At 33.1% G+C, this 12,638-nt stretch overlaps 1 protein-coding gene across 3 annotated transcripts; it reads right to left on the bottom strand.

Annotated features, from left to right (window-relative positions):
• Positions 1 to 5,543: 5,543 nt before the first annotated feature.
• LOC143574584 (RNA-binding protein 1-like) lies at positions 5,544 to 11,310 on the bottom strand. 3 transcript variants are annotated; one of them, XM_077059171.1, is made up of 7 exons: positions 11,215 to 11,310; positions 7,746 to 7,867; positions 7,400 to 7,661; positions 7,251 to 7,312; positions 7,095 to 7,176; positions 6,006 to 6,150; positions 5,544 to 5,882 (listed from the first exon to the last, which is right to left on the bottom strand). In XM_077059171.1, the coding sequence occupies exons 1-6, from the start codon at positions 11,306 to 11,308 to the stop codon at positions 6,029 to 6,031; spliced, it is 744 nt and encodes a 247-aa protein (XP_076915286.1). In that variant the 5' UTR covers positions 11,309 to 11,310; the 3' UTR covers positions 5,544 to 5,882; positions 6,006 to 6,028. The 3 variants fall into 3 exon arrangements, with proteins under 3 accessions (XP_076915286.1, XP_076915288.1, XP_076915287.1); XM_077059173.1 differs by having other exon boundaries at positions 7,400 to 7,655; XM_077059172.1 differs by having other exon boundaries at positions 5,545 to 5,882; positions 7,400 to 7,658.
• Positions 11,311 to 12,638: the final 1,328 nt, after the last annotated feature.

Raw genomic sequence — 12,638 nt, 5'->3', positions numbered from 1 at the left:
TCTAATTATAAATAACAAAATTGGCTAGAAAGGTAGTAGTTATTAAGATGATTAAGTCAAAAGTTATTTAATTAATTGAAGTTAACCAATAATATTAGGAGTGAGAAACCATCAAATAACTATAACACTATTTTGATAAATATTTTAAAAGCAACACCATTTTAATAAATATTTTTTTCACCAACACCGTCTTGGAAAAAAAACTCATGTAAAGTATGCTCCATTTGTATATTTAGAAAAAAAACTAAAGTAAATAAAAAAAACTAAAGGATGAAAAGTGAAAACCAAGAAAAATTATGTGGACATTTTTGGAATCATGAGTTTGGGAAATTGAGAGATAAAAGTGAATTCTTTTCATAAGGTCATATGTAGTGTGGCTTGGGTTTGGATGATTTGAGGCGACGTTGGGCGCGAACACAGCCCCCCCCCCCCCCCCCCAGCGATAAGTGGGCGAAATAAGGCGGGGGTGGGGTGTTATTATTTCCTGGGTGAAGAAAATAATATTATTATTATATTATATGTTGTGTGTGTATATATATGTATATCTATATGTATATATGTTGTGTGTGATATATATATATATATGTATATATGTTGTGTGTGTGATATATATATATATGTATGTATATGTATATGTATATATGTTGTGTGTGTGTGTGTATGTATATGCAAAATGAATCCTAGAAACAACCCGAACCAACCGAACCACCCATTCCCTCCTTTCGGTCAACACCATGGTTCGCAAAACCAACCGAACGTGAATTTACAATGGAACCCGATGAACCTAAACCAACCGAGCTATCCGTTTCAATTTCCCGACCCGAACCTAAACATGTACGCCAACCGAGCTATATGTTTTTTTATATTTTTAGTTATGTATTTTTTTGTATTTCTTTTTAATTTTAATGCATTTTTATTTAATTATTTGAAGAAATAGGTTTTTTATTTAATTAGTTTAATTATAAAAAGAAAATAATAAAAAAAGATATTGTGAGCCCAACTTGTAGCCCCTACACCATTACACTCCAAAAACAAATTCGCCTCCTTTGCTGATTGGGCGCCACGTGTCACAATTCGCCCCTATTTGTAGCCGCTCCACTACACATAGCCTAAGTAGGACATTTTTAGAATTTTCTTTAAAATTATGAGTAGAAATGAATCAAAATAAAATAAGAAATAATGATTGATGTTTGTATTATAATCATTTGAGTTAGAGTTGGAGTTTATTTATTATACATTTGAGTATTATTAGGAATTAGTATCGGAGTAGGAAATAAGTTAAGGTTAATATAAATAAGGGTCAAAGTTCTACAAATAGTAATTAAAATGAGAAGTGTGAAAAATTATAAATAATTGACATGTGTCAAGTGGGGACCAAAAGAAAAAAGGTATAGAGGTAATTGTACACATTTTCTCTCTTCACATGCAAGACACATGTTAATACCCCTATCATTATCATTTTAGAACGTCTATAACTTTTTCGTATGATATTTTTTAAAAAAAAAAATTCTTCATAATAACAAGCGTTTTTTTATCTTTAATATGAGTATGACTTTTTGTTATATAAAATTTAAAACAAAAATTACATCATTATGTCTTTCCGCATACCATTGTGTCTTTTCACACACCATTGTGTCTTTTCGCTTATCTGTATCTTTTTTCGTCATTGTTTTTTTTCGCACACCATTGTGCTTTTTCGCTTATCATTGTGTCTTTTCGCACACCATTATATCTTTTCGCTTATCATTGTGTCTTTTTTCGTCATTGTGTTTTTTCGTCATTGTGTCTTTCAACTCATCATTATGTTTTTTTTTAAATAATAATAACACTGTTGTGTAATAATAATATGTAAAAATAATGATAAAATAACAACAAATTATCTAATGCATAAAACACAATGATTAATACATGTTACACAATAACTTGAAACATAAAACACAATGGTGAATACGTATAACATAATGACCTAAAACGTAAGACACAATGGTGAATACGTATAACACAATGATCTAAAACGTAAGACACAATGGTGAATATATATAACACAATGACTTGAAACGTAAAACACAATGGAAACAACATATTACACAATGACTTGAACGTAATATACAATGAACGCAATGCTATTTTTCTCAAATTAAATGAATTTGTCATATGTCAATCCGAATAAAAGAAAATGAACGTGTTACACAATGACTAAAAGTTAATGACGAACAAAACGACACAATGACGTAATCTTTGTTTTAATTTTTGTCTTTAATATGAGTACCAATTGAAAAATATAATGATCAAAATCTATAATACAATTTATATGAAAACTCAACTAAAAGACACAATGAACAACAAAAAAAACACAATTAAAAAACCCATTAATTTTTTTTATACTTTTATATAACAATATGATACTCATATTAAAGATAAAAAACGCTTATTATTGTGGTGAATTTTTTTTAAAAAAATAATGTCGTATGAAAAAGTTATGGACATTTTAAAATGATCGAGGAATTGACATATGCCTTGCATTTGGAGAGAGAAAGTCAACAAAGGTGGGTTATTACCTTCATGCCCTTTTCATCAATTTTTATTTATTAAATTAATCTCAGTTATTCAAATCTAAGATCAATGGACTGAATTCCTTCTCACTCTTCTCATTTTTGTTTTCCTTTGTATTTTAACTTTACCCTATAAAAAAAGTTGTTTAGTTATTGTATTTTGTGTTGTTTTCATTCTTAACAATATTAAAAAAACTCGTGTTGAATTACCACAAAATTATTGATGCAGTTCTTATGTATAACCATTTAATTCCACCCTGTGTTATCAAAACCTATGCAGTCGATATCGCCGATATATCACCGGTGTATCAATGATATATCGGTTATCGGTCCTTGGCGATATATAAATCAAAATATCGGTTCAGAATATCGGTACCGATAATATCGACGATATTGACCGATATTTGACTAATATTTGATTGATACATCACCGATATTCACAATATCAGTGTTTTAAGTCTTAATTGTCAACTTTTAGTGTTCAATGTTAGTGTTTTAAGTCTTAATCATTTATTACTAGCTACGATTGTTAGTGTTATGCAATTTGTAAAAGGTTAATTTGTTAATGGTATGAGACTATAATGAATTGTTAGTGTTAGATTGTTATATATATATATATATATATATATATGAATTTTACCTGATAGTAAAATTACCGATATCCCACCGACATCTCACTGCGATAACCGATATCCGATATTTTTTCGCATTAACTGCTTAGATCAAAACAGCTTTGGCAAGGATCATGTGAACAAGTCATTTTAGAAAGAAAATTGAAGTTTTTTTTTTTTTTTTTTTTTAAATATTAATCGAAGTTTTATATAATTTACTATAAAACGATTACAATAAAGTGGCAGGCAAACGGGCAACAAGCTGCGCCGCAACCCCCCTTTGAACAGCAAAGCCAATCCTGCTAAAAACGAAGCTTTGGGACCTAGAAGCTGAAGAGGTTCCGTGTACGACGCGCTGAACCCTACTCAAAAATTTCACAGCCTCTGGAGCCAGAAAACCAAATGTATCAAAGGCAAATGGGAAAAGATCTTGTTTTAAATATGATTTAAGAGTGGCCCATTACATATTTTAAGTTAACCCGAATCAATTCTTTTCTCTTTTTTTAATTAAAAAGTGGATCATGGTTGGTTAATTAACAAATGTAGTCAGAACTCAGAAGTCTAATGCTTGTAATTAACAACTTGACTCGATCAATTAACTAAATTTTTTAATCTCTCTTGTATTAACAAATAACAACACTTATCCCAGTGACAATTGTTTCCACTTTGTTACACAACATCCTTAACTTTATATAAAAATCACTTTCAGGCAATACAGTACACTTTTATACATTTATAATATTCACTTCTATATCATGCATGTTCTTGAGTATATATATACACAAATGTATACTTGTCAAGCTTATACATTATGTATTTCTACATTTACGAAAAATACATCCATTTTGCCTTATGTAAGACGATACATGACTTTCTAAGCTAGTTCAGTTAGGAGTGACAAGGCAACGTAAAAAAGGCTTTTTATCAGCCTACAAACTAAGTGAAACACGAATATGTCACGCTCTAATAAGATGACTTAAAAATTGTAAAGTAGGTGATCAATAGCGTACTTAAGTGTAATTTACTTAGTTTATTATTGAAGGAAAGTAACAAACAAACAAACAAGATCTTTTCCATTCTCTAATCTCTTATAACGTAAGCATCAGCTAGACCATATAACGTTTTCCTTATGGTATTATAATATACACAAACACGTACAAAACTCAACAATGAGGGAATCTGTGGGCACCCCTTCATAGGATACCTACACACATATTATAAACTTAACCGTCCAAAATTATATGTATCTCTAAAGACCAATTCCACACAACATGACAAATACCCCCAAATACCTGCTGCCCCTATTAAAATCCTATTATATTTTCCAGATTCTAAATGTATTCATATAAGAGTCTTGTCTCGTGTATCATATTCAAAACGTTATGTACAACTTCATTCCCTCTCTGTATATACTAATATGCATACATACCTACATACACACACTCACGTATATACATGTGCACGTGCTTGCGCTCTGTTCAACACATAAAAGTTTATGCATAGAGCAACAATCACATAAACATTTGGGAGGGAGAACAAGAGACGGTCATTTATCATAGTTAAAATATTAGGTACAATTGTTTATACATTACTTTAAAATGGGTAATCATCTCTCTCTCTCTCTCCCTCCCCCTCCCCTCTGTGTGTGTGTGTATATATATTAATGTAATGTAATCTTGTACATGATCAAACAATATCTAGATATAATATATAATTTATGTGCTTCTAGATGATCAATTGGCTGCCAAACATATTATAACTGGCAAAAGTTTGTATGTTTATCTATGACACTATTCAAGCTAACCAACTATATAGAGTGGGAGGAAGGACCACCTGTAGATCATCTCTCTAACTGCCATAAAACAAAGAAACAAGCAAGCGTGATACTGGCGTGGCTCCTATGCTCGGCTTCTCCCTTTTCCACCAGCAGCAGCACATGAGCCGAACCAATATCACTCTTGCATGTTTCTTTGCCCAGTTGCAGCATCAAGTTATGTATTTAATTTACTTTATCCTCCATTTGCAGCATAAAGGTATGATCAAATTCGCCAGTGTACTGGTAGATTTAATTAAATAACAAACAACAATAATTATATAAGAAAATAATACTTCATATTTAAATGGATTGACCGACCAATCATCCCAGCATTTACCTACTCTAGATCTATTGAATCAGTGGTTCATGTTCTTGATCCGACGGAACGTATAAGCAGACAGACAGGATCTGAGCTAAGACCTGACCCATCGATAGGCAAAGGCGCAACCCGGTACACTAATGAGAGCCTATAAGAGCATAAGTCTTATTGTGTAGCTGAAGCCGCTTCTTCTCTCTTGAAAACAAGGCTAGCATTATAATCACTTCACTTAACTATACAACAGTTGCATAAAGTACATCGTATAGAGTGAACCCTCACGTACAATAGAATAGCTAACAAACCCCAAATAAGCGAAAGACGGTCAGTTCTGAAGAACCATAGGTAAAACCCAAAACATAGTACCACAATCTACAACGCACAAAGCTACGTTTTTAATAAAATATAATAAAACAGTGCTCTCAGAATGAAACGAAACGATATTTGGTAGCACATAACAAAGCATCGAATGTTTGCAATCATCGGTTGGAAACCGAAACCCATCCAACGCAACTGATCCTAAAGAAACTGGCAACCCGCAACGTTGTAACGCACCCGATTCAGATATTTTTCGAAACACATTGATCCTACATACAAGCGCGGTCCCACAATTAAGTCCGATTGTATATAGATATTATTCATATTAAGTATACGCGGCGTTTATTATTAGCAGAGGTTGTTCGATCGCATGGTTATATAGATTTTATCACCTGTAATCTGTAAAGTCGCTTATTTAACGCCTTCCACGCATACTGCCGCCTGGTCTTGCTGCGCCACCTGTCCTCGCACCAGGATAGCGAGCAAACTGCATCCTTAAGGTGACTGAGTCACGGTCATGCTCATCAAACTTATAACCTGCAAAATCGAGTTTGACTATTTTACACTACACAACTAAACCTGAAGTTCTCTGTCAGCCATTTTAAAGATGGAGGTCGTGAATATGCAAGAAGCATGGTTTTAAAGATTAAAACTGGCATTCATTCATATTAGTAAGCTCAACAATAATTTTGAAGTACTGATCTAAATGAATTTAGTGGTTCGCTCTAGTAAATCCCTTTTCATCAAAGAAATAGGCAGCGCACTATAAAATCTCGCTGTTTAACTTTTCAAAGCCGACTTAATGGATTTATGATACGTTTAAATTGATTATAAATCAAACACTCGAACCTCACAATATTGATGATTGAATACAGCAGAAAAACAAAGCAGAAGAAGAATGGGCGTTTGACATCAGAATCAGATTTGATTGCTTAGACGCAAAGGGTATATTCATCAAACGATAACGTAACGTTTCCACTCAAATCCTAGAGATTCACACAAGTTTGCAAGAGAAGTTGAAACACTTCATCTAATGGAATTTACAAATTCCATTCAAACTGAATTCCACGCTCTTTTCCAACCAAACACACCTTGGAATGGAATCTTAAATTCCAATGCCGTCATCCTCTGAACCAAACCCATCCTCAACTAAATAAAATATTTTATAATCGCATCATCCTGGATCTAGTATTGCCACTTAGCTTGAAGAAATAGTGAGTAGCGCACAACAGATGGGAACCCTTTTCAAGGGTTAGGAGCATTTAAGATGAATAAAAAAACAATACACTAGCAATTAAAAATTGCTGATTGCAAAATGCGAAAAAAAGAAAAAAAAAACATATTCAAATAAACCCCCCATAACTCTGAGCAAGTAACCTCATTTATGTATAATTTTTGCATTACTTTAATAATGTAAGAGCCAACCAACCCTTGCAAAGCAAAAAAACTTATACTAGCGGTTACAAAAAACACAAATGTACCTTGTAATGCATCTTTAGCAGTAGCTGCCTCAGCTGGACTCTCGAAATCAACAAAACAAAGCACCAAAGGATCCCCACTCGACTGTAAAACCAAAAAAAAAAACTATATTTTAGTATACTAAAATAAACTAACACTTCTTAGAGATTTGTTCTTACATGTCTGGATTCCTTGGTCACAAGTCGCACTTCTTTGTAGCCCACAAAAGGACGAAATATATCTGTCAAACTCAAGTAAAGGAACCAAAAAACACATAATAGCCGCCTTGCAACCGAAATAAAAAAAAGAAATAAAATCAGAAGGATACGAGCCACTTCTCGGCGTGAACAATCTTTAGGCAAACCCTCTACAAAGAGAGTATTGCTAGCATCAGGAGGCAAAGCAATTTCAGGCCTTACACCTAACAACCCAGGTTCCCGAACTTTTGCAATTGCAGGATCCATACTCCCCAACAGGCCCATACCCATCATGCGAGGATCTTCATGATAACCACCGACACCAAGACCCGATCCCATGAGTCTAGGAGGCTCACTGCCCCCACTGTATGGTGGAAGTTGTTGCTGCTGCTGCTGATGTAACAGATTATCATGTAAGAATACATATTATATGTAACTATCGTAATGACATACAGTTGGTAGTGCATAAAGATGTACCGTGCCACGTAGGTAACGGTCATATGATGCACCGATTGTATCAGAATCTTTAACCACCAGCGGAGTTCCTCTTGTGTCCTGATGAGCAGCATAGCGCGACAAGTCATGACCACCAGGAACATCTATCATACAAACCAAATCCGCAAAAACAATGTCAAGATATATGATCCACAGATAAAATTGAAGCATATATTATTAACCAAGAATAAAATCCATAGTTACATGTCCCTTATAAACTAGAACAAAAAATCTAAAAGGGCAAACACTCTTAATATGTACGCTAACTGGAGACTTCAAAAACCCTTCGATTTGATCATATATGCTCAGCTTGTTGCATATAGTCTGTTTTGAGTCTTTTATAGTGGTTTTGTCAGAACAACTAGTATCAATTTCTATAAAAATGAAATGATGACACAGATGAATGCTCTATTTGTGTAAAAGCATAATACAGTCCCTTGTATATCGCTATATGCTTGAGCCTTTCATAAAAAACTAATGAGGCTAAACCATGATGACCAAAAAAATATAACAACTTGATTTTTTATTAGAAAGTAAAAACATTTACAGCGGCCACAAAGTTTTTACGGTAAGTGGAGATAAGCATGAAGAAAGTGAGCGATGTCTTGCATCAAATTTGGTGTTAGTCGATGTTACCATCAGTTGTCTTGCAAAGAGATATTATAAAGATAATATCTTTTACCACAAAATTTGAAGCTACTAAAAATAACCTAACTATGTAGTTCATATTTTACCTCTTACGAGACTCACTTTTAAGGAAAAGATACCATCATACCAACCTGAAAAAGTAAACAGTGGCTACAAAGATTTTAAAAAAGTTATCTTGTTTGGAAAGTCTACAACAGATCGTATACACATAATAAACTAAAAAAAACTTATTTTAATGTAGTGTTATGGTTTTTGAACCACGTTTTGGAGTTTGTATTAAAACAGTTACTATTTATGAGTTTCACTTATTTAGTTATTTTTTACAAATTATAGAAGTGTGTATGACTCTTCCCTAGATAAGAGCAATCCACCTTGATAAATTTATAAAAGCTAAGTACAGTACATCTAACAGAAGTTTTCCGTGGTTTATTATATCTTCCTGATTTGTCAGAGACTTTCCAAACAAGATACCACTCGGTTTAAAATGCTTGTTGCCATTATATATTTCTTTTTTCCTGAAAGTCAGTCTAATAATGACCAATATGAACTACCATGGTTAAGTTAAATTCAGTAGCTTCAGACTTTGTGGAAAACATCTTATGCATGCTTAATTCTCTCTTAAAAAAATGAAACTAATGGTAACAATGACCAACGCCGAAGCTGATGCCAAAATATTCCATACTTTCTCACAGACTATGCAGTCAATATCGGTGGCGTCTCGGTTATCGGTCCTCATGTGAAATATCAGTCAGAATGTCAGTACCGATAATATCGGCGATATTGACCAATATATCACCGATATTCCTGATATCAGTGTTTTAAGTCTTAAATTTCAACTTTTAGTGTTTAATGTTAGTGTTTTGAGTCTTAATCAGTTCCAACTTGCTACAAATACAATTGTTAGTGTTTTGCAAGTCGCAAAAGGATAATTTGTTAATAAAGTATACTGAACTTTTAGTGTTTAAAGTGCTATCTATATATAAATTCTGCACCATATTAAAATTACCAATACCCCACCGCGATAACCGATGTTTCAAATATCGATCCACAACCGATATCCAATATTTTCCCGCATCAACTGCTTAGCTTTCTCCATGTCAGTTTCTACAGTTACTAGCAGCCCCTAGAGGAAATGTAATATTTTTGTTTCTTTAGAAACATTTTCCTGTTTTTAAGATAGACGTAGTCAATCTCCAGGACACCAGCACAATAATGACAATGATTGCACACAAAAAAAATAGTAGTTCTATTTTCCTCAAACAACTATGTTGATTTAGAGATAAACGTCTAGTGAGAATGCGGACATGGCTTCTACCTTATGAGATCTATTTCGATCATTGTAAAGATTTTCTATTTGATCAGACGAACAAAGAAAAAGCACTTTAACTCATGATCTTGGTTTAAAATAGCAAATTTCAGGGAGGCGAAAGGCGATCGCTTAAGGACTCTATGTACGTGTTGATTTACAGTGACTAGAAAGAAATGAAAGTGGTAGTTAGGACTTTAGGATTTACAAGCTTAGACCACCATTCACATCCCTTTTTTCTTTTTAACTAAATTACATTTTCAACCTAAATGCTACAACTTTTTATTAAATTTGACGGTAAACTTTTTCTAATTTGTTTACTTTTGGTTTCTATGTACAGACAAACCATGAATTGTATCGTGTTTTGATTGTAATCATAATAGAGTTACATAGACCTCTACATATATAGTAGGTAATTACACATAGATGCCCTCTAGTCTATAACTACATAATTAGTCTAAATGTCTAATATATCTTAAGTTTTATTTATCGTCTCTATAGCTTTGGTTAGTTGTACATTGAGTATATCATAGAGCTTTTGTGCTTCTTTAGGTTGTATATGTAGGTTATTTATGCACAAAATCACGTATAAAGCTTATTTATATCTAAGTGTTGGGTACATGATGATAGAAATGTATGCGATACATAAAAAGTTGTTAAAATTTAGCACCTCGTGCACGTGAAGCGATATACTTTTGCGTTTTGCGCCTTAGGACCTTATCACCTCTTTGTGCCTCAAGCTTTTTAAAATCAAGCCCTCACTAACATCTACTTAGTACTTACACACCTATTTTTCGATTCTAAACTCTTCCATTCAAACCAAGCACACTACTGGATAAAAATTTAATTGTAAGCCTCCAAAACATTTAAAAACAACTATCAGTCAAGAAAGCGTTTTTCAGTGAGTGCTCTTCAACAAACAAAGCAAAATAAAGATAGATGGTTCAAATCGGTTTTAACACAAACATTTACAGACAAAGACTTTCACACGGAGATATTAAATAAATGTACACAAAGTAAGAAATACTTGCCTATAGAATCTCAAAGAAGCCGCAAATATCAAATCCTGCAAGTTGTAATCTTTAATGCAGCAGATAACTTATTTTTTCTACTAAAGTAACAAGTTTCTGACTTGACATATACATTTCTGATGAAGCGAAAGAATTAGGTGGCCTACTTAAGTAAACTAATAAACAAAATGTAATAAATATACCCCAATTGGATGAACATATAAGACCGAGGTCAAGTAAACAAATTTAATCACTACTAAATTATATAAAAAAACCCTACAGAGAGGGCAATTGATTTTATTATTATTAACATTACAACGCAAAAAGTTTGTTACGAGTTAATTATTAAGAAACAAAAAAAAGGATTACATATTGCAGAACTGTAATTAGGGTTTTGAGATATCTGGTAATAATAATTCTGGATTCCAGGGTCATCAGATAATAATAATAATAATAATAATAATAATAAAGGAGGTCGGGGTGTTACCAGCGTAATCTGAGCGTGGGCGTTTTAGTGAATGAGGCGGTGGCTGTTGTTGTTGTTGTTCAGCGGCAGCGTACTTCCAGTAAGGATCGGACATGTTTTGAAATCAGATGCCCCGACAATAACCAACAACAAAACACAACTCTCTCTGATCTGACTACTAATAACTAGTAAGTGAGGGTGGGTGCTTCCAACATCTCTTGGCGGCTTTCCTTTGACCTTGCTTCTTCTTCAAGGGTGTATGTTTACATTCTTATGTACTTGCTAGTTTTTATTTTTATATAACTTGTTTTTAATATTTATTTATGTTTTGAATTTTTATTTTTTTATTTTATGAAAGTTAATAATATACTTATGTTTTGAAGATAAATTGTTTCACAAATAAATGAGATGTTATAACCCGATTTAAAAGCTATATGGCTTGATGATACCTAAGACCTGTTTATTTTTTTTACTATAAAATTGGTTTTTTAATTGTAAATAATATATATATATATTAAATAAATAATATATTAATTTTTAGTATATATCCCTACTTTATAGGATTTTATATCAAATATTTGGTGGGATTAGTTTTTAATTTAATGAGATGTTATAACCCGTTTAAAAAATATATGGGTTTGATTAGATCCATACCCATGAATTCGGGTCAAATGCATGAGAAACCTGTCACACCCTCAAAATCCACTAACGGAGTTTTACCGTCAGAGGGTGTGAACTAACAGGATCGGAATCATTAGTTATAATCTAACCATAAAAACAAAGTTTCAAAACCATGAAAACGTTTACGAGTAATTAAATGCGGAAGCGTAAAATCATAGAAACCAATGTTGCGTCACGCAGGACGACTTAAAACCCAATGATAACAGTTTAAAATAAGTTTGCATAATTAAAAATGTTTCAAGCAATGCATGTTCCTAAACCGCGCGCCCGCCTCGGCTACCTGAGAATAACATATTAAAAGTGTCAACACAAGGTTGGTGAGTTCACAAGTTTATATAAAATAAAGTGTTTAGCGTTTGCGTTCAGCGTTTTGCGTTAAGCGTTTTGCGTTAAGCGTTTTGCGTTAAGCGTTACCAGATAGTGTTATGTCAATTATATATCTATAGGTAGCTAGCCTATAAAACAAGTATCACTAAGTGTTCGACACCGAAGCTGACTGTTTATCATTTGCCTTGCCACCAGGTCATCCAGACCATGGTATGTGTTTAGCCAAGATTCCACCCACTCGACCTCCAGTCGAGTTTAGCGTTGGGTGGGGTTTGTCAAACCCAGTAGTACTACTCAACAATGACTCGCTATTATCCAAATATTAACCGGTTCGATGTTATGAAGGACTTTAGTTATTGCGTTTGCCACTTAGTCTTTACAAGTGATATATAATCTATATTAACAAAATCTTAAATGCGTTTCGGAGTATGTTATCT

Source organism: Bidens hawaiensis, unplaced genomic scaffold (genome assembly GCF_021521415.1).
Source record: "Bidens hawaiensis isolate Kalapana, Puna unplaced genomic scaffold, B.hawaiensis_p1.1 tig00027059_1, whole genome shotgun sequence".
NCBI classification, from domain to species: domain Eukaryota; kingdom Viridiplantae; phylum Streptophyta; class Magnoliopsida; order Asterales; family Asteraceae; genus Bidens; species Bidens hawaiensis.
This window is presented reverse-complemented; position numbering and strand designations above follow the sequence as displayed.